Consider the following 21,594-nt stretch of genomic DNA (forward strand, 5'->3'; position numbering starts at 1 on the left):
ATTGACCTGACTTTTTTAGATCCACAACGTGCTTATTCTGTGTGGTTAAAATTCATTATCATCTAATGACTTTAATATGAATAATTTAGTCTTGACAAATGTGCTGCCTGCTTTTGCCTTTTAAGGTACATTTGCCATAACTGTGTGATAGGACATGCAGACAGGTCAGAGTGTGGGCAGCAGGAATGGGTTTGACAGCAGTTCCAGACTGACCCCTCTGTGCCAGACATGTCTTGGCTTTTGGAGAGCTCATGTCAGAACATGCTTACCCAAAAGTCAAGCACTGTGTGAGCTCCATAAGTTGAGCACGATTAGAGACCTGACTTGGTTTTGCTGTACATTTTACCATGTGCTGTGCTGTTTTCTATTTTCAAAACTATCAGAAAAATATTTGCCATTGTTAAAGTTTTAAAAGGGAGAAAGACCCCACTAAAACCATGCAAACTGTAGAAGCAAAGGAGTGTCTGTTTTGTAAGTAATTATTGTTCTTGTCAGTCTGCCTTTTCTGCTTGTGTGGTTTAAATAAAATTATATTTTGCTTTAAAATAATAAAAACATTTTGTCCTAGACTTGTAATCTTCCTTCCCTGGGTGTAAACATCATCTTGGGCTTGTAGTTACTTACAGCTAGTTTTCCTTACTATTCGTCACTTAGGAATAGACTTTTACCTTGGGGGCCAGGGAAAACCAATTTATAACAAAATCTATCAATACCATGCCCCTGAAAAAGGGTTTCAAGGCATGACCTTAATTTTAGAGTCCTGTTTCCTCTTATGCCTGTATTGCAAAGGAAATTTTGGCAAAACTTTGTGTGGACTTGTACTCAAGAGTCTCCTAGAATAGGTGCTAATGTGAAACTTATTGTACAGGCACACTAGGATGGAGAAAGGGTTTGAGTGTGGCTTAGCTTTTTTTTTTATTCTAATCTGCTTTTGCAAGAGAAGTTTGTGCTTATAAACTCAGAAAAACACACAGCATAAAGGATTCTCAAGTGCTTGCATTGTTCTTAAAATGTCTTGTAAGGAAATAAGCTGCAGTAGATTGTGACAATTTGAAAAAAATACGTGATCAGACATACATCAGACAACTTTATGAATTTCTGTTTTATTTTTAACTTCTTTGATCTAGATGTTAAATTCTACATGGATTGGTTTATAACTTCTTTTGAGGTTTTCTTACTGTCTAAATGTCTAGCTAAATTTTATTTTGCATATGTTTTTATTACACGGTTGATATACAAGGCTTTTTTCTGTAGCTGTGGATTGCAGCTGCTTAAGGAGAAGTATTAAGGAGACTTTATGAACACACTTTTTCTTTATCTTGCAGCCTCCTGATAATCAAAAACTTGGCTTATTGGAAGCCTTATTAAAAATTGGTGATTGGCACCATGCCCAAAGCATTATGGACCAGATGCCTCCATTTTACTCCACTTCGCACAAGCCGATCGCCATCGCGCTTTGCCAGCTCGTCCACGTCACCATTGAGCCTCTGTACCGCAGGTAGGGGACAGCCACAATGCTGCTGCTGCACAGGGGAAAACCATTTCTTTACAGTCTAATTATAAATACATTTCTAAAGTTTTCTATTTCATGTGAAATGCTGCACATTTTATTTTTCAGAGTTGGTGTACCTAAAGGAGCTAAAGGGTCACCAATTTCCTCTTTGCCAAACAAGAGAGCACCAAAACAAGCAGAGAGCTTTGAGGAATTGAGAAAGGAAGTGTTCAACATGCTTTGTTACCTTGGTCCTCATCTGTCCCACGATCCCATTTTATTCGCAAAAGTAGTGCGCCTTGGAAAAGCATTTATGAAAGAGGTTGGTATGACTCAACAGCTGGTCAAAACATGAAAAGTACCAATTACTCTGATGTCAAAAAATGCTTGTCTTGCCAATTGTGTGATATTCAAATGCTAAAACAGAAGGTCTTGACTAAGGACAAACTTGGAGAATCTTGCTTTAATTTTTGATCAATTGTATGATCTATAAACATCTTTATGAGCAACTTAAGGCACTTTAGATTTGTAACCACTGATATTTAGTGATATCTAATTTCCTATTATGGTATTAATATTTTAAAGTATTATCTGTGTGTGTATAATTAAAAAACCCAACAGACATATGGTACTGATGTCTGGAAGTTGTTCTACATTATTAGAGCAACAATGTAATCAGCAAGGATCGATAACCTAATACATGCGCAGTACAAGTAATTTCAGCTTTCTGTTCCAGCTGTTAGGTTACTTGGGAAACAGGGGATGTCGCATCCTTTTACTTTTTTTTCCCCCTGTTCTGCCTAGTTAAAATGCTGCTGGTATTGATCTTGTGTCAGTGACAAATCTTTAGATGCTACTAAGGATGAGTTTGATGTGGAAATCATTTCAAGTTGCCAACTTCAGAAATTAACTGGTCTCTTGAGATGGGTTACTGTCTTTTGACCATGTGTGTCTATTTTGTTCAAAATAGCAGATTTTGTCTAGAGAATTTATTCTTGTTAAGTTCCAAGATGCTGTGATAGGGTTAGAGACCTACAATAACTTTGGTTCCCATGCAGTCTTTGTAATAAAATCAGAGAACCTTCAACTATTTCCCTGCTTCCATATTTCTGTATAATTTCTTGGCATCCTCCCATCCAGAATGGTAAGATTTCCCAGTAGTAAATACTCTGATTTCGTAGCATGCTCATTTCTTGCTGGCCAGTGAGAAGACTGATATCACCTCAGTGATAACTGCGCTGTCAGTGCAAAATAGCTAAGTGGGAAATTATAATTTTAAGGTACTAATGCATTTTATTGCTGTCAGCAGACCGTTATGACTACTTTGTAATTGAAATATTGAAGGTTTGTGAGAAAGCCCTGATTCTGAGGATATGTACACTGGAATGCAGATTACATGGTTATAGGAATCTCTTGTGCAGGTTTACTGTAAATATTCTTATGACAATTTAATGTATTTCTGACAAGAATGAGCAACATTTTAGCTATTTGCTCTAGGTTGGAACTGTGAAGAAATTCGTCAGTGACAGAGTGGTTAAGGTAACATAGGGAAAGTTATTTTTAATGCATTGTTGCCATCAGCATGTTCTAGTTGTGAAATTACATTTAACACACAGTAGAAATACTTGTAACTGAAGGTAATTTGACTCTAAGTTAACCCATATAGTAGTTAAAAAGTTAGACTACTAACACTGCACTGCAGCTTTCATGCTAAAGTGTACCTTTAAAATAATTGTGCACTTACTGGTGTGATAGCTTAATATGCTTTTCATGGTGAGTGGAGCAAGCAGAGGGAAAAAGTAATTTAATAACAAAGGCTTAAGAGGGTGTTAGAGAGGAAGATGGGGAGATAATCTATGGCTGTTGGTAACTGCATTGGAAATCCTCAGATTTTTTTAGGTAGAAGGTGAATGCTTAGGCAATTTTTTTCGTCTCCAGTAAGAAATTTCACATGTAATAGCAAGTTTCACATGTAATAGCAAGTTTCCTTGTAGCTCTAGCTGTTATTTCTTTTTGGACAAAATTGTACAAAGCCCCTCTATAAGTAAGGAAAGTGTTTCATCCGTGCATTTGAATTTCTATTTAAAAATACTTTAATGCTGGCAGATATGGCAGTTTAAACATTTAAGAGATGCTTGGCTCTTCAGGTTTATGCTTTTGCTGAGATAGCTCTTTTCTGAAACTCTGTTACATTAACTCTGCTACAATTAACATGGTTGTCTTTGTTATAGTTTCAGTCAGATGGAAGCAAACAGGAAGATAAAGAGAAAATGGTGAGTTTTGGAGGAAGGTGTTTTTATGCAAGATTGTAGCGGTGACCAAATGTGCATTTTACTTCTTATTTACTTGGAATCAGCTGGAAATCCTCCAGCTATTTATTCTATAAATACACTTTGTGGTGGGGAAAAGCATAGAGAAGACAAATTGGAAGTAAGAGAGGACTTTATTGGTACAATGATTTTTTTCTTTAATTGCTTAATTTATTTACTTCAGAATTTTTGAATTTATTATCAAGATTGTTCACAATGAAATTGTAGGTGTTCAGTAGAAATCCAACTTGCAAAAACAAGAATTTGGGTTTTTTTAATCAGTAAGTTGGTTTTCAGTATGAAGTTTCTGCAGTTTTCATTGTTACTTGTTCCTCTTTCTCACTTATCCTGATTTCCCAAATCATTGCAAAGAAAATCCCTTCTGGGTTTTGTGTTTTGTTTTGGTTGTTTTTCACTGCTGCTATAGTTATTCTAAAATAGCTCAGCAGAAAAGAGGACTGTTTAATAAAGGTTGAGGGTGGTAGGATACTGAAAAAATGGAAATTGGAAATATGTCTTGTGAACATGTATAACGCCTTTGGGCTTTTATCTGAAATTTTGAAAATTGAAGTGAAGGTGGAGAATACCTCAATACATTGAAAGCTGTTGCCAAAATGAATTTTTTCCTGCGTTGCACTTCATGCAAGTCCATACAATATCTTTTTTTTAATGGTACATTTGATTCGAAAATGAATGCAACCTGCTGATGATTTCAGCAGCTTTGTTCTAGTATCTTATATAGGCAGATAAAATATTGACAGTAAATTATTTACTGAATGATTTATGATGGGAGTTATTGCTAGATACTATTTAGATTTTTGTTCTGGAAATCTTAATCTTGTAGTGTATTTTTTTTTTTATCAAATTTTCCATTTGTGCATCTGCACACTGCATGTATAACACTGCTTTTGAGGCACGTCCTGATACTTCCTTTTGTTTTTATCCCAGGAAACACTGTTCAGCTGTTTGTTGAGCATTACTGATCAAGTCTTGCTTCCATCTCTTTCCTTGATGGACTGCAATGCATGCATGTCTGAGGAATTATGGGGAATGTTCAAAACCTTTCCATACCAGTACCGGTGAGTGGAATGATTTGTTTCCATCCTTTGGAATGTGCTGCTGAGTTGTCCGTTCTGAAATTCCTTGTCCTGTGAAACATTTCCAGGTACCGCCTCTATGGGCAGTGGAAGAATGAAACGTACAACAGTCACCCACTGCTTGTGAAAGTTAAAGCCCAAACCATAGATAGAGCCAAATACATCATGAAGTAAGTAGTCAATTCCATAAATAATTATAAACTGTAGTACAGTCTATTGCATATCACCAGCTGGAGAAAAAAAGGCTTGACAAATACATTCTCTGTCTAATGACTTAGTAATTTCCCAAATAGTTCTTGTTCATCAAGCATTTAATGTATTGTGGTTAAAAACCATCAAATAAGCAAGAGTACAGACAAATTTGTCGCCAATAAGGGTATATAATCTCTGAAAAATGTCCCATTAAATGACTTAAAACCTTTTCCATGGGTAAAGTTTTTGATCAATTGCTTTGCTTATGAAATGTACAAGTACTACATATTTCCTCTAGGTGTGGAGACTCTCCTCCAGAGTCTCAAGAATTGTCATGTTCTCTGTAAATTTGAATGTATGGCAGTGAGGTGAACAGAATGATTTATTCTCACCCTCAAGTGGGCTCACAGCAATTCCAGATTTACCTCACATTTGATGTCGTTGTCAAGTGAATTAGGTTCTCCATTTGCCAAAAGCAGATGGTGTAGTGTTAAAATGTGGATAATCAGAAGCCTTCCATATAGGCAAGACAGTAATTGTTTCTGGATAAAAGTCTCTGCACTCAGAGCTGTGAAAGCTGGGAACAGCTGTTTTGATTCCCTACTGACTTGCTGCATACACCATAAACTTTCCCCCCTTCTCTGTACAATGGATTTCAGTTGTGCAGGTGAACCACAGTGCTGTCAGCTGTTGAAGGTCAACAGCTGTCTGTGTAATTTACTGTCAACTTCAGCTTTCAGGTTGAGCTCAGATCTTCAGTAGGAAATGCTGTGGAGCTGTAACACATATAAATAAATATTGTTTTTCAATGTACTGAATGCAACAAAAAATGATCTGTGGCTAAGTTAAATTTCCAGGAACAACTAACAGCATCACATGGTAGTTTGGTGTATATGCTACAGGTTTCACTGACAACTTTGGAAAGCAAAATGTTGGAAGTTGAAGCTAGAATATGGTCCATAGTAACAGAGGGACAGCTGGACTGGTTGTACTGTCTGCATCTTGGAGGATGTCTCTATTTCCAGTTCTCAACAGATTAGCATTTCTATTCTGAGGTGTCTTGAAAACACATTTGCTAGCAAGAATTTAGTTTCTGAGACTTACAAAGATGTTTCTTCACTGAAACTGACCTGTTGTTTTAATATTTTTCTAGCTTATCTTTTGTAATAAACTATGTCCTCTTTTACAGGCGTTTAACTAAGGAAAATGTGAAACCCTCTGGAAGACAAATTGGGAAGCTCAGCCACAGCAATCCTACAATTTTATTTGATTATGTACGTAGCTACATGTATTTAATGCTATTTCATCTTGTCAACAGATAATTGAAGCTCAGAAAGGGGCCTGCAGTTCTAATTTCATTATTTTTTACTTTTGATGCAAATTTTAAAACTTAGTAGTTTTTAATAGTGCACATAGTAACATACTAAATATGACTTAGTAATACTTAGTGACATATTAAATGTGGAAACATTTCTTGAATAACCAACTGCAGAAAAAAATTAATTTGAGATAGCAGAGGTGGTTCTCAGGTACAGGGATTGCTGATCACATTATGCAGAATGCAAAATCAGGTTAAGTTGCTCTGACAGCTGTCTGTGAGTGGGGTGGAGAAAGATCAGATTCTTCCATTTAGAGGAAAACTTAAAGCCTGAAGTAAAGCCTGAAATAAAACTTAAAGTCTGAAATACACTTATGAAGTTGGGAAGGATTTTTAAGATTGCTTAGTGCTACAGAGTGCTGGAGAGGTGTAGAAATGTGTTGATGGGCCTCCACCTTATTCACAAATGTGACCTAAGAGTATGGATTAACCTGTTTTTAGATTGTACTTGAAGAAATTACTGCTGCAGTGTACACACATCTGTGTCATATACCAAGGAGAACATCCTAGAACTTGATTGATGCAGTTTACTTGTAGTCTTTCATGACCTAGCTTCATGGTGTTGGGGTTTTTTTTTAATAGTCTTTTATTACTGTATGTAGCAGCAGGAAATCTTGCTGCTAAGGTTTAGCATTCTTAAGGAATATTAGGAAAAAATGTTTTTGTTATTTTATTTGCTGATAATTGGAAAGAGAAATGATAAGGAATTGTTTTTACATGTTAGAGACATGTTTCACTGGTATCCTTAAGGTACTAGCTAGGTTAATGAGCTTGCCTATTTACTTTGACAGTTGTTTAGGACCTTTGAAAAAATTAATTTTAAGCATGTTTTCTGTAGGTTTTATAGACAAGTATTGTTAATTGCTTTTATTGTGTGAAAGATAAGGAATACTGTCCCTGTTCAGTTCAATGTCTGTTGTAACTTGCAGATTTTATCACAAATACAAAAATATGATAACTTGATAACTCCGGTTGTTGATTCGCTGAAATACCTCACTTCCCTGAACTATGATGTCTTGGCATGTATCCTTTGATTTAAATTACTGCATCACTTATTGATAAAGCTGCAGTTGTAGCCAGATTGAATATGTTATCTGTGAGTAAATATTGCCTCTATTTTCTCTTCTTGCTGCTTTTTGCTGGAAATTTCAGTGAAGTTTACAAATACCTTTGCACTTGTAGTGGATTATGGAACTCTCTCTATTATTCTTTCACATTATGAAAATTCTTCTTTGTTTTTCCTACTTTCAATCTTGAAGACATAGTGATCTTGTAAATAGTGAGGTAAATTCTACTTTTAGGTTACTATTTCATGGTTTTATTTTTTCAAACCATAGTTATGTTAATGATTGCTGTACTTATATATTGTATTCATATATTACAAAAGCCAGAAAACCAAGTCCCTGTAACTTTTGTGTTTGTAAGTTAAGGAAGAATATTCTCTTTAACTCCACTAAAGATTGTATCATTGAAGCATTGGCAAACCCTGAGAAGGAGAGAATGAAGCATGATGACACTACAATCTCAAGCTGGCTGCAGAGTTAGTATTTTTGTTTTATTTATTACAATAATGTTTAAAATATTTCACCTCCCCCATGATCTATTCAACCATTGATCATTATGATCAATATTTCGCTTGCACTTACTGGCTAATATTTTAAGCAAAATGGAGAGCTGTCAAGTTTAATCAATAGGAATTTTTTTCCCTTTTGTGTTCCAGAAATGCACGTATTGCTAAGATGCCATATGCAGTTGGTTAATGTTTGTTTAATAAGCAGGTGCAGTCATAGCTGTTTCTCTTTGCCTCAGGTCTGGCAAGTTTTTGTGGTGCCGTTTTCCGAAAATACCCAATTGAACTGGCAGGCCTCCTGCAGTATGTAGCCAACCAGCTGAAAGCTGGCAAAAGGCAAGTATTGCACAATGGATCCTTATAAACTCAGTTTCTATGAAGTGTTATTTAGGTGTTTGCTGATACACAGGCACTCAGTGTAGTTGTTGCTCTAGTAGTGACAAACTCCATTCAGAGCACTGGGAAGGTTAAATAGCAGAAAGAAAGAATGATACACTCTTTAGTACATTACTTTTCCTCTAATTGTATAGCTGTGACATTCTTGAAGCAGTGATTTTTCATTTTTAACTTATTTTAAAAGTTTTATTAGCACCTAACCAGATAGGGGAAAAAACCTTCCAGTGTGTTATTTCATCATATACATTACTGTACATTATTTAAAAAATAAGTGTCCGTTATATAAAGCAGTGTGACTGTTATAGTTTGTTTTTCTTTTCTCATAATGTCTTCTCTGCAGGGATGGCTCTTAACATTTTAATATTATTTAAATACTTTATCCAGTTTATTTAGTGGTAATTGAATTGCTTCTTCATGTGACAGTGTCAATCATAACTCAAAACAAGGTTTCCAATTAGACTTTTCCTCTTGTTTTTCCATTGTCATCCATTAGTATTATTGTTTCATTTACTTTTTTGATTTTAATTTTATCACATAGGTGAGTATCAGCCTTTTTCTATTAGGAATCCCCATATGGTTACTGAAAGGCACCTTACCAATGGTGATAACACAGCATGTTATTTTAGGGTAGTTATTTTGAGAAATGTAGTTTTTTTCCCCTTCCCTGCAATGTAGACATTCAGTCTCACATGCTCCTCTGTCCCTACATTTTGTTCTGATGATGGCAATCACATTGAGCTACAGAGGAAGGGTAAGTAATGTTTATTGTCTTTCCTCAAAATCACAACTGTAAGTATTTTGGGGAAAAAAAGTCAGTGTAGTACTTGGGATCATAAAATGAAATGGATTTACTGGTATGGCCAGTTTCATAGGACTGCAATATTCAGGTATTGGAGCTTATGCTGATATTGCACAGTTCCTACACAGAAACATACTTATGGTTGGAACAGCAAACAAAAATATAAGCCATATGAATTATTTAAAGATGAATCTTTGTTTTGGAAGGCATGGGTAAATGATTTTTTAAGTTAGTCACACAAATTTCTGAAGTTAACTGGAAAACATTGCTGCTTTGTGTGATTGGGATACAATTAACTATACTTCTGTTGAGTAAAAGTCATTGTCCTTATGGAGTTCAGAGCAGGAAGTGAAACCTTGTCTCTGGGCAGGGTGATTATTGGAGTGTTTTATATATTCTGTGTTTCAAGTATAAATAGGATGTTTTCCATGTTTCCAAGTAACCTCTCCAGACTAACTTTGCCAGTGCATTTCTAAGGCTGTGTACTATTCTAGAAACCCTTCACAAAATATAAAATACTCATGAAATAACTATGTAGATACAGTTTGAGACGTGGAAAGCAACAAAAAGGGGCAATAGACTTTGATTAATCTGCTGATACTTAATAGCACCACATTCCCTACTGTCTTCAAATCCAACTGTTGAATGACTGCATTGCTTTTAAGTACTAGCTTTTTACTTGCAATTAAGAAATCCTTGTGCTTGGCATACCAGTTTCTTCTTGAAAATAGAATGAAAATGTTGTTTAACATGCATTGTGGTGCTGCTTTGTAATATATATTGAATGTCATAGCTCCTGGTTGTTAAACAAATTGTCTTGTTTTTACTCCGCTTTCCTGTTTTCTTTGCAGCTTTGATTTGCTTATTTTAAAAGAGGTGGTGCAGAAAATGGCAGGGATAGAAATTACTGAAGAAATGACCATGGAGCAGTTGGAAGCCATGACTGGTGGAGAGCAGCTGAAAGCTGAGGTGTGTTTGTGTTAAATTTAATAATAATTATTGCTTTTTTTTTGGTGGTTCTAAAGACTCTGGTTCAAGAACTCTGGCAGCACAGCTGAGAAAGGTGTGTGCTTTATCAGAGCTGCCCCCTTTTGAGTTTAGAGGCCTTGAGACAGGCAGCCAAGGCAGTGTAGATGTGAACTTCAGTTCTTGTGCATCACAGCGTCTCATATTCAGGAGAGTGTTACATGGCAGATCTGTGAATTCCAGCAGCCACTGAGCTTGGATGTGCTGCAGTCCTGCTGGCTCAGCCTTGCTCAGGGGGAGCAGCAAAAAGTGATTAAAGCAGGCAAGACTGGTTTGTTGCTGATTCTTCTATACATACATTGCAGTACAGGACCCAGGGAGTTTTACTGCTGCACAGGAAACCATTGCTGTTAATTCATCAGTATTTCTGCAGTCAGCTCACACAATTCCATTCCTGATGCACTGATTTCCAGCTTGGGTAACTTTTTCTGTCCTCTGCAGGGTGGATACTTTGGCCAAATCAGGAATACAAAGAAATCATCTCAGAGATTAAAAGATGCATTATTGGACCATGATCTTGCCCTCCCACTGTGCCTGCTTATGGCTCAGCAGAGAAATGGTGTTGTCTTTCAAGAAGGAGGGGAAAAACATCTGAAGCTGGTGGGAAAACTGTATGATCAGGCAAGTGAAAACATCTATTTATGAGATCCCCTTCTTTCTGTTAACTTCTACTGTATCAGCACAATATGTGAGGATTCAGCACATAAGTAACAACATTATATATGAGAATCTAGTACAATACAAGTACATAGGATTTTTAAAACTAATTGCAGAATTGCTCTATTAAAATATATAGGTGTATTAAAAGTGTATTATATTTACAAGTGACTTCTCAGTAAAAGAGCAAAGCATCCTTTGTCATAAAAAGTTAAATTCTTATTTTTTAAGTGTCCATTGTGTTTTTCTAATCTTACTTTGGTAGTGAAACTTCCTTTTTTTTTAAAGATAATTCTGTTGCTGCCTTAGGCAATAGGAACTAATTGCATTCCATTCTGGTAGAATAGAATGCTCTTGAGTTCTGCTGGCTTTTCTAGGTGGAGTTTTTTTATTTTATTGTTCTTCACCAATGAGAAATTTTTTGCTCTACTGTTTGGTGTTAGCAATTTTAACAAGAAACAAAAAGGGAAAAAAGGCAGACTTTGAAGCTCTCCCTAACTTAATTGTTGAACAAAATAATAATGTTTGCTAACTTTTTGTATTTTTTACTTTGTAGTGCCATGATACCCTGGTACAGTTTGGTGGGTTTTTAGCATCCAATCTAAGCACAGAGGATTACATTAAGCGAGTGCCTTCTATTGATGTTCTCTGTAATGAGTTTCACACACCCCATGATGCTGCATTTTTCCTCTCAAGACCCATGTATGCACACCACATTTCAGTGAGTACAACTCTTCCATTTGTCTGCTTCTAGTGCTGCTTTGCTACCTGTTACCAGTACAGGTGGCAGGTTCCAGATAAAGTTTGTTGGCTAAATAAAACTTGCAAAGTTTTTTTTAGTAGAGTTAGAAATAGAAGCTGTGGGCTGGAACAGGTTGTCCTTAGTCTTCTTAGGAAATGTGGCCCATATGTCAACTTTCACACAACTGAAAGGAGTCATAGCTGATGAACTCACTTCTTTGGATGTCTTGGGTTATCAGTAGGAATTCTCTCCCTCCCTGTTCCCTCAAAGGTGTAAGTTATGCTGCAGGTGTTTTAGATGGATTTTTGCTGTGGAGGAAAGTGTTGCAGCTGCCAAATAGTGTGCTGCCTGAGGAAGTGTCAGAAATGAATTTGTTCCTGCATCTAAAAAGTTCAATAAGGAGAGCAGTTTTTACTTGGTGTAGCATAATGTGTTACTATAACAAGAGGTAGCAGCATCAGTGAAGAAAGATAAATCCATCCAGTGAGGATGAAGACTTAAAGTTCTGTATGAGGTTCTTCAGTGTTTTATGCACTGACATTTCACAAGTAAATGTTGTATAGAAAAGTTTTAGAGAAAAGTTAAATGATATTATTAAGTTTAATTTTTGTATATATAGATTACAGTTTTAATTTATTTTTTTATCCACAGTCAAAGTATGATGAACTAAAAAAAGCTGAGAAGGGAAATAAACAGCAGCACAAAGTGCACAAATACATTACATCTTGTGAGTTGGTGATGGCTCCTGTTCATGAAGCTGTGATTTCTCTGCACCTCCCTAAAGTCTGGGATGACATCAGCCCTCAGTTTTATGCTACATTCTGGTCTTTAACAATGTATGACCTTGCTGTGCCACACAGCAGCTATGACAGAGAAGTCAATAAACTTAAAGTCCAGATGAAAGCCATAGATGACAATCAGGAAATGGTATGTTGATATAATTTTGTGGTCCAATTTAAACTTTCTAGCCTTGAAAGAGTTTCTTTTCATGAAGTATTATGTTAAGCTTGTTTAGATCTGGGAAATTTTGTCACCTGGTTCATCCATTCTGATTTGGCACATTAACATAATTGGGATTGACTTTGCTTCATAACTCCCATGTTTAAAGTACTAGTGACTCCACTAAGTGAAAATTACTGGAAAATCAGTTTCAGAAAGCAGTATCTTTTTCAGACACCTGTATCCATGGTTTGTCTGTTCACTGATAACTATAGCCAATGTTCATAAAATCAGTTGATTATTAGAGCAGAACATTTTTGACTGAAAAGTTTTTGAAGTATTCTTTAGTATTACCAGGAACTCATTGCTCTTATCTATAGCAAGTTTAGGTATAATACTAAATGAGTTATGCTGACATTTTATAGCCTCCAAATAAAAAGAAAAAAGAAAAAGAACGTTGCACAGCTCTGCAGGACAAGCTCCTTGAAGAGGAGAAGAAGCAGTTGGAGCATGTGCAGAGGGTTCTACAGAGACTGAAACTAGAGAAAGATAACTGGCTTCTGGCAAGTAAGTGTCTCTAAGGAAAATGATGTGGATGTTTTTGTAGTTGTCAGAACTTCTTCCTTGCATAATACTCTTAAGGTTTATTTGAAAATTTTATTTTTTGTACGTTGAGGTCTGTTACAGCAAAGTAAAATTTTAGTTAGAATGTAATGTGTCTTTGCAAATGCTGACTGATTGGTTTTCATGGAGAAGTTTTTTGTTTCTTGTGATGTCAAGACCTTTTAAATTTTGCCCTAATTTAGAAAATAAGTTAGAGATTGACTAATTCATTGGAAACTTGTAATTGCAAGCTGGCTTGTACTTGCTAACTGCAGTTAGAATGCTGCTAAATTAATATATTTGCTACAGGACAAAAAATAGGCATGTCAAGTCTCAATGGTTCGTTTGAGTTAACTTATTTTGAGTCCTGTGATTAGGAGCAACATGCCAGGGTTTGGGTGGTGGCATGAACTCTGTTCCAGTGACAAGATAAGTGTTGTGCCAGCCTAACAGCCCCATGCAGTGAAACAGCATGCACATGTTTCATAGAGCACATATGCAGCAAGCAGAATCAAGTTTTTTCTCCTACAAAACATCTGTAATGTTTCATGTTGCTTGTGAACTCTGCTGGTATGGTTAATCTGAAATGTTTTTCTCTGGTCAGTTTTCTTCTCTGGATGAACTTTGAGTTTGTAACTGGAAGTAGTAGTTCGTCTGTCCCAAGAAGCCTAGCATAATCCAGTGGAAAAGAGTTTTGTTGTCCAACTCATGTAAGATCCATCCAACTGGTTTCATGAAGAAACACTGTTCCCTCTAAGTATTTAATGTACTGTAGCAAATGAACTACAAGAAATTACTGAATGAAAAGTTACTGCCTGATTAAAACTTGGTCTAAAGGTGACTTGGTAAATTTGTCTACTTAAAGAAGCACCTAAAAAAGTGTGTAGAAAGTAATTTACATAGGTACACATGTAACTCTTTGTGGGGTACTGGGAATAGCTTATTGTTGGCTCTTGTGCTTGGGCTTCAGCTGAGGGGTTTCCCAGCATTGAATCCAGAGGCAAGCTTACTATTTCAGCAGTTTGCCCGTTAAAATAAATAATCTGTAATTGCACTACATGAGGAACTAGAAAAGCACATCCACTCTAGTAGTGGGGTTATTATTATTTTTTAAATTATTGACATTTAATTTATTTAAGACTGGCCTCCTGTCCACAGACTTTCGAAAGAATGTACCTTTGAGAACAGGTTAATTTTTGGCAGGGTAACCTGGTAGCTTTAGCAGTTGGAGAGTACCTCTTCAACTGGCTGTTGACTTGCTTTGTACACTTCTGAAGCAACACACACTTGATTGTCCTATGAACTATGATTCCCTTGATAGATTTTTTTCTTTTTTTTAGGCATCAAATGTTTGTTATAATCTTTGAGGGGTAGATACTAAAGTTAAACTCAACATCAAGTTTTAACAGTCCTTTCTTGAGCAAGCTTTATTCCTCGAGCATTGCAAAATTGAAGCAATAAAGCCCTGGGTATTACAGCTTGGGGCCTGTGCAAAAGCACCAGTGGCCCTTGTGAGGATCATGACTGTTCTTCCTTTGAAGGCATTCACTTGCAGTCTTTAGTTCTGTACTTCCCTCTGACCTTGCCTTCACACTGTACATTCCTCTCAGCTTGTTTTTATGCTCCTTGTTGCCATGGGACCAGTTTGGGTATGTGTTATGCTTTGAGTTTGCCAACCTGTGGTTGGTCAAACAGAAATGGGTGCCTCTTGAACTTGATACAGTGCAGTCTTTTACTCTGTGGTAGAATGAAACTTTCACAAAATGTGTGTGTATTGGGGTGGTGGTTTATTGAAGGCTATTCTTTAAATTCTTCTATGTGTTTGATTAATTGGAAAAATGATTGTTAATGGATTCTATAGAGGCACCATGTTCTTCAGTTTAGAAGGAGGCCAAACTAAAAGTCAGCCCCATGTAGAAAGATGAAAGAAGGTGTTCTAGGGAAATAGCAGGTGGTGTTTGCTTTGCTGCTATGCACAATTTGAGCAGGTGAAGTTTACTAAAGCTTTCCTATAACCTGTTTTTAGCCCCATTGTGTGAAAGAAGAATTTTGCCAATAAGAAATTGGCACATCCACCCTGCTGTTCTATCCCCACCCTCAAACAGTTGCACTTCTATTGACTTTTTCTGATCAATGCCAAGGATGTGTCTGAAATCAAACACCAGAGTATGGATCTGTCATACTGAACTTGGGAAGAGAGTAGTTGAATGATAAACATTAATTGGCTTTATTTTTCTTTCCTTTTTTCCCTTTTCAACTTTTGTTTTTTGAAGAATCTACCAAAAATGAGACTATCACCAAATTTTTACAGTTGTGTATATTTCCTCGCTGCATTTTCTCGGCAATTGATGCAGTTTACTGTGCTCACTTTGTTGAACTGGTGCATCAGCAGAAAACACCCAATTTCTCCACACTTCTCTGCTATGACCGAGTAAGTAGCTACAATTGTGTGTGTAATTTCATCATTACCACTGCAAACATCCCAAATTAGAGTCTCCCCTGCCTCCCAAAATAGGTAAACAAGGTCCTGTGACAATCAGAGGTTCACTTTTGTACTTCACATCTTCTGATTAAAGCTTTCCTAAAGCTTCAGTGGTTTATTCATTTTAGCTGTGTGTTCCCTTCTGTGGAACCAATTTTCTGCTGCTTGTCCCCTACCAGCAACATCTTGGGACCCCTCTGACCCTGGAAATGGTGCTACAGACAGTGGGCTTGTTTGTGTCGCTGCACCTGCTCTGATTTCATGTGTCCAAAAGGGCATTTCTACTCAAGTAGCCCTATCTGATGGACCTGTGTGGGCCAAGAAAAAAAAACAAACACTTTTTTCCATCAGGTTGACTGGATGTTTACTTCTACCAGCTCAAATCATTATTAATTTGAAAATAAAAACACTTATGGCAGCAAAGACACTCGAACTATCAGTGTGGCAGCAGCAGCTGTATGCTTGGATTCTGGGCTAAGTGTGGGACCAGCACTTGGGAAACAGTGTTTTATAAGCAGTCTCTGTTGTTTCTAAATACAAGCTTAATGGTGGTGTAGATGAGAAAAAATTATAATTTTTGTTGGGTTTTTTGCTTTTGTAATTCAGTAATGTCATAGTAATGTTTTTTTGCTCTGTTCACAGGTTTTCTCTGATATTATATATACAGTTGCAAGTTGCACAGAAAATGAAGCCAGTAGATATGGCAGGTTTTTGTGCTGTATGCTGGAGACTGTGACCAGGTGGCACAGTGACAGAGTCATATATGAAAAGGTATAGGAATTGAATAAAATGAGTTTGCTCATTAGAGTATGTACTAACAATTTGTGTAGTTCAGCCCAGTAAAAATGGATTTAGTGTAACTCTTAGATTTAAAAACAGCATGATTGGATTTTTCTGATGGTATAATCATAAAATTGACTTGTATTTTACTATAATTCATGTAGTTTTGGTAGAAGTAATTTTGTATGGTGTTAAAAATATAATTAAATTATATTAGTAATGTATTTTTCTATTATATTATAATATATATTCATATATATGATATAAATACCATTTAACTATAATATTAATAATATAATTTGCTTGAAAAACCCTTTCCATTTGTGATTTTCACATAGCTTACGTTGAAGATAATTTAGGGAGCATATGGAAACTCTCCTAATACTCCTTGCACCAGCTAGTGAAATTATGAATAATCTTTTCTCTCACCCACAACTAAAATTTCAACATAAATTAACTTAAAAAAAAAAAAAAGAGTCTTTTAAAGTGTGATTGTGTCTTGTTCTTTAGAGTTTAGGGTTTAGAATTACTGGCTTTGTTTCCCAAAAAATAACTTTTTCCTATTTGTTGATGTGCATGTAGGAATGTGGCAACTATCCAGGCTTCCTAACTATATTACGAGCAACTGGATTTGACGGTGGAAATAAGGCTGATCAGTTGGATTATGAGAATTTTAGACACGTGGTACACAAATGGCACTATAAATTAACTAAGGTAAATAGAGATGCCAAAAAACCTTACGTTTTTTGAGTGCTTTAAAAATATCCCCCAGCTTCATTAGATTTAATTTGTTTTAGGCTTCTGTGCACTGTCTGGAAACAGGTGAATATACACATATCAGAAACATCCTGATTGTGCTGACCAAAATCCTTCCATGGTATCCAAAAGTGCTGAACCTGGGTCAAGCCTTGGAAAGAAGAGTACACAAGATATGTCAGGAAGAGAAAGAGAAGAGACCTGATCTATATGCATTGGCTATGGGGTAACAACAACTTATTTAAGAAAGTGGTTAAAAGTGGATCATGAAAGGCATCTAAAGACTCGGAACTGTTACAGTCCTAACATTTGATTTTTACCTTATCACAGAAGATTTCGCTATCTGCATCTCGGTGCTGGCAGTGTGAATGAAAACATTCATTTTGTGCTGGATGATCACTAATTTCCTTTGCAAGACTCTAGGAAAACCCTTAAAATAGTAAAGATTTCTACTCACAAGAGCATAGCTTAATTTTAGAAAAATAATACAGCAGCAAGGAGATAGGAGGGATAGTAACAGGAAGAAAGCCAAGGGCTATTGCTGCAAGACTGTTCAGATATTGAAAGTGCATATGATTCTAAAATGCTTAGTTACATGTTACATCTTCCAGTGGTGAATGTGGAATCATCCTTGTGTGCCTGAGGGGCAGTTCAGGCTGCCTTAACAGTTTGAAGTTTTGTCAGCAGTCAGTTTGTTCTGTGTGTTTGACCAGGGGTGTGTGTGTGTGGTGGTGAGGAAGAGGGTGTGGAGGTAGGGCTGCTTCTGTGTCTAGTGGGTTTGTTTGTTTTTCTTTTTCTTTTGAGCTCATCAATATAGGGGGAAGAAACTGTGTATCAGTTAGGAAAAACTGTGAAATAAATAACAGATGAACTGTTAGATTAGATCCACATTTAAGATTCAACCCATGTTTTGCTTTGTGTTTGTGCATATTTAACAATCTGTGCGACTTGCAGCTATTCTGGACAGTTGAAAAGTAGGAAGCCTTTCATGATACCTGAAAATGAATTTCACCACAAAGACCCACCTGCCAGGAATGCTGTACCTGCAACAGTACAAAATGGGCCAGGTGGTGCTGGGATGCCTACGTCTCTCACAATAAATACAGTTAGACTGGAAGAGGGCACTACTGAGGAGACTGGTAAACACAACTATGATTATTATATATTTATTTTTTAATAGAATTTTTCTGACATTACAGGCTTCTCTCAAAATTTGCCTCATTAAGCTAAAAAGAAAAAAATATAAATATGATGCTAAATGGTATCAGTGTGTGTTCTTTATTTTTACTTGGTTTTGGGGGAGAGGATCTGCTGCCTGTTTTAGCTGTTAGCTACGCATGACCTGACATGAATATGCTCAGCTACTTGTTTTATTTTTACCAGTAGGTTATAGATTAATTTGTTGAAATAGAGCTGTTCTTTCTTTTTTTAAGCAGATAAACTAAAGGAGAAGTCTCAGGGTGTGGTGAAAGTTATTAATAAAACTGTCAACGCTACACCGAAGGTGACGACAAGCAATGGAAACAGTGCATCTAATAGGTGAGAAAAACTATTCTGTCACATTCTCTATTTTCTTCCTTCCAAGCCACAGAAATACACTTGGAAATGACTTGCCTTTTCATTTTACTTCTGGGTTTTGTGTAAATAGTTCCTATTTCTTTAAAGTTTAAAAAAATGACATTATTTCTTTCAAAATATGCAGTTTTATTGATAAATACATTTCATTTTAGCTACAAAAGACAAATGAGAACATTTCCTTGTTGCTGTTCTGATAAAGAACTGTACATCTTACAGTGTCTGCTCCAGGAAGTTCTGTCAAACATTCAGAAGTAAAACTTCTGTGATAAAGCTAGAGCTCTGTTTTGTATCTATGCTAATTGGCCATTTTATTTTTGATGCAGCAAAATTATTAAAGAGAAAGATGAGAAAGAAAAAAGCGGGAAGGAAAAAGATAAAGAAAAGAAAGACAAGACTCCAGCTGCCACTCCGGAGATGAAGGCACTTGGGAAAGATGGGAAAGATAAACCGAAGGAAGAACGGGCAAACAAAGAGGAGAAAGCAAGAGAGATCAAGGAGAAAACGCCAAAATCTGACAAAGAGAAGGAAAAGGTGAAGAAAGAAGAAAAAGCTTCAAAAGAAGAAAAGTCCAAGACGGTTGTTACCATCATTGAGTCAAAGTCAACTGCAGAAAAGGAGAGAGAAAAGGAGCCATCCAGAGAAAGAGATCTAGCAAAGGAAATGAAATCCAAGGAAAATGCTAAAGGAGGAGAAAAGGTGCCAGTAGCTGGGTCCTTGAAGTCACCTGTTCCCCGATCAGAAACATCAGAATCTGAAAGGGGTAAGCTTGAATATTTAGTTTCTGTTCTTATCTAGGAAAATAGAATATGTCACTTGAAAATCACTGAATGGCAAAAAATGCTAGAGAAGTTGAAGAGAATCATTACATAATAAGTAAGATTTTGGCACTGGCATTTCAATACAGTCAATAGCTAAAGGAGGTGGTCAGAATATCTCCAGAAGGCAAACTATGGGAATGTGTGAACTTCACATATCTCCAGTGAATGCTTGTTCTCCCAAAGCTTGCCATTTTTTTAATGCAAATGTAAATGTTCTTCTATTGAAATATGTTAGTATAACTTTGACCATGCAAGTTTTGCAAAAGTGTAATGGAAAAACTTTGTGTGTACTTTGAGAGATTCATGACAACCTTTGAATTGGAAGAAAACAAGGAAAGTGAAAGATAGGCCTTTGCATCCTTAAAGGACTTGCTCGCTCTTAATATAAGAGGGGACCAATAAAGCTTTCTATATCCTTCTTAAGTTATTATTTGAGGTTGATGTGGAATTTTATATTTGTTCTGCTTAGGGCAAACACCATAAGGGAGGGCTATAATACTTTTCATAGAGTTCACCTGTTCAGGGTCTTCATAGAAATCCTGAAATTCAGATGCTGACTTCTATAAAATGGAAGTTTGGAGTTAGCATAATTTTGCAGCAGTTTGTTCATGTCATGCTTCTGCTGCAAACTTTCATAAAGATGATCAATGTGTGTTGCTAACTCTAAGTAGCTTAAGGAAAACAAAATTCTCATAGTGGTAAGAAATCTAGCTGTAATTATGTTGGTACTTCAGAAAGTTATATTATTTGATTCTCAGACTCTTTGAACTATTTTAATAATGCTATTGTTCTGTTCTTTCCTCAGAACAAAAACGCCGCAAAGTTGATACACATTCTTCTCCGTCACATTCCTCAACAGTAAAGGTTAGTATAGCCTGAGGAAGGCAGCACCCATGTTAGGCTCACGAGTTTGGGATGCCAGTATTCGACTTCCTTCAAGTTTTGTGCCAAGTATACACTGGAACCACTGGAGGTTTTATGTTGCATTAGAAAATGCATTCCTTTTCTTTATTGGCGGACTGTCTTTTTTTCTATAAAAATATTTTTTAATTAACCAAAATAATGCTTCAAGGACCTAGCACAAATTTTGTAAAATAGTGTTTGGAAATTTCAAGAGAATTTTTACACAGAAGTGCCTCATTGCTTTAAGCATTCAGTTTTTTTGGAGTGCAATGGTAGCTACAAGCAAACGAGTCTTTGCAACAGAGTGGAGCATATTTTTCTGCACTTCTTTGAAGAATCTATAGCACTGAAGATTCCTGGATGATACGGGATGTACGATACCTCTGAATTCATCAGGCTTCTTGATGAGCATCATACCGATATGTGCCTTCTAAGGAGGAGTCTTGAAAGGAGTTCCATTTTAAAGTCTCCTTGGTGATCAGTTCTCCTGTAGTTGTGTATATTCAGTGCGCATGCAGCTTCTGTTGTACCTTCCCTTCGAGGTTTGTTTATTTCCAATGGGTTCCCACCGTGTTGAGCCCTGCGTTACGATAAAACCAGATGTGGCCACCAAGCCTCCTACCCAGCAAAGAGAAACCCCAAGCACTCAAGCGCAGCACAAAACCATGGGCGTAGCCTACTTGAAGACTCAGGGTAGCCATTCCTTGCTCCATATTTTATTATTTCTAAACCATCTATGTTCATGGAATCTTTGAATTTGCAGTACGTTGAACATTTAAAACTGTAAGTTACCAATACTTCATCGAGAGCACTGTGATGGATTATGTGGGTCTTTAAACTTCACCATCTTGCCAACTTTAGAACAAGTTCTTCTCTTTTTTCTTTTTTTTTTTCAAAGTACATATTTTTCTATCTAAGATTCACTTGAAATATTTAACTTAATTTTGGAGAATTCAAATAGCTTTTACTAGTTTTGAGGAAACAGGTGACAGTGATAACTACTCAGTTATGACATTTTTTTATAAATAGCAGCATAAGGTCATTCTAGAGTGACTTCTACCACATTTAACTGAAAGT

The 21,594-nt window shown here is 36.4% G+C and overlaps 1 protein-coding gene across 5 annotated transcripts in view; it reads left to right on the forward strand.

The window, feature by feature from the left end:
* The window catches only part of THOC2 (THO complex subunit 2), a 47,846-nt gene that overhangs the window by 17,580 nt on the left and 8,672 nt on the right, over window positions 1–21,594 (forward strand). The window contains exons 11-33 of one of the 5 annotated variants that reach the window (XR_009275357.1): window positions 1,326–1,498; window positions 1,619–1,814; window positions 2,990–3,031; window positions 3,724–3,765; window positions 4,750–4,880; window positions 4,967–5,068; window positions 6,280–6,364; window positions 7,398–7,491; window positions 7,928–8,008; window positions 8,278–8,374; window positions 10,085–10,202; window positions 10,701–10,880; window positions 11,473–11,637; window positions 12,310–12,585; window positions 13,023–13,164; window positions 15,474–15,631; window positions 16,325–16,453; window positions 17,045–17,176; window positions 17,260–17,444; window positions 18,173–18,357; window positions 18,652–18,757; window positions 19,120–19,556; window positions 20,420–21,300. Coding sequence is in view for 4 of the 5 variants with exons in the window: in XM_058814343.1 (XP_058670326.1) it covers window positions 1,326–1,498; window positions 1,619–1,814; window positions 2,990–3,031; window positions 3,724–3,765; window positions 4,750–4,880; window positions 4,967–5,068; window positions 6,280–6,364; window positions 7,398–7,491; window positions 7,928–8,008; window positions 8,278–8,374; window positions 10,085–10,202; window positions 10,701–10,880; window positions 11,473–11,637; window positions 12,310–12,585; window positions 13,023–13,164; window positions 15,474–15,631; window positions 16,325–16,453; window positions 17,045–17,176; window positions 17,260–17,444; window positions 18,173–18,357; window positions 18,652–18,757; window positions 19,120–19,556; window positions 20,420–20,478 (3,315 nt within the window). In the remaining variant the exon portion in view is untranslated. The remainder of the gene's footprint in view (window positions 1–1,325; window positions 1,499–1,618; window positions 1,815–2,989; window positions 3,032–3,723; window positions 3,766–4,749; window positions 4,881–4,966; window positions 5,069–6,279; window positions 6,365–7,397; window positions 7,492–7,927; window positions 8,009–8,277; window positions 8,375–10,084; window positions 10,203–10,700; window positions 10,881–11,472; window positions 11,638–12,309; window positions 12,586–13,022; window positions 13,165–15,473; window positions 15,632–16,324; window positions 16,454–17,044; window positions 17,177–17,259; window positions 17,445–18,172; window positions 18,358–18,651; window positions 18,758–19,119; window positions 19,557–20,419; window positions 21,301–21,594) is intronic. The other 4 variants (XM_058814343.1, XM_058814344.1, XM_058814345.1 and 1 more) reach the window with 4 other exon arrangements.

This window comes from Ammospiza caudacuta, chromosome 14, assembly GCF_027887145.1.
Source record: "Ammospiza caudacuta isolate bAmmCau1 chromosome 14, bAmmCau1.pri, whole genome shotgun sequence".
In the NCBI taxonomy this organism is placed as follows: Eukaryota; Metazoa; Chordata; class Aves; order Passeriformes; family Passerellidae; genus Ammospiza; species Ammospiza caudacuta.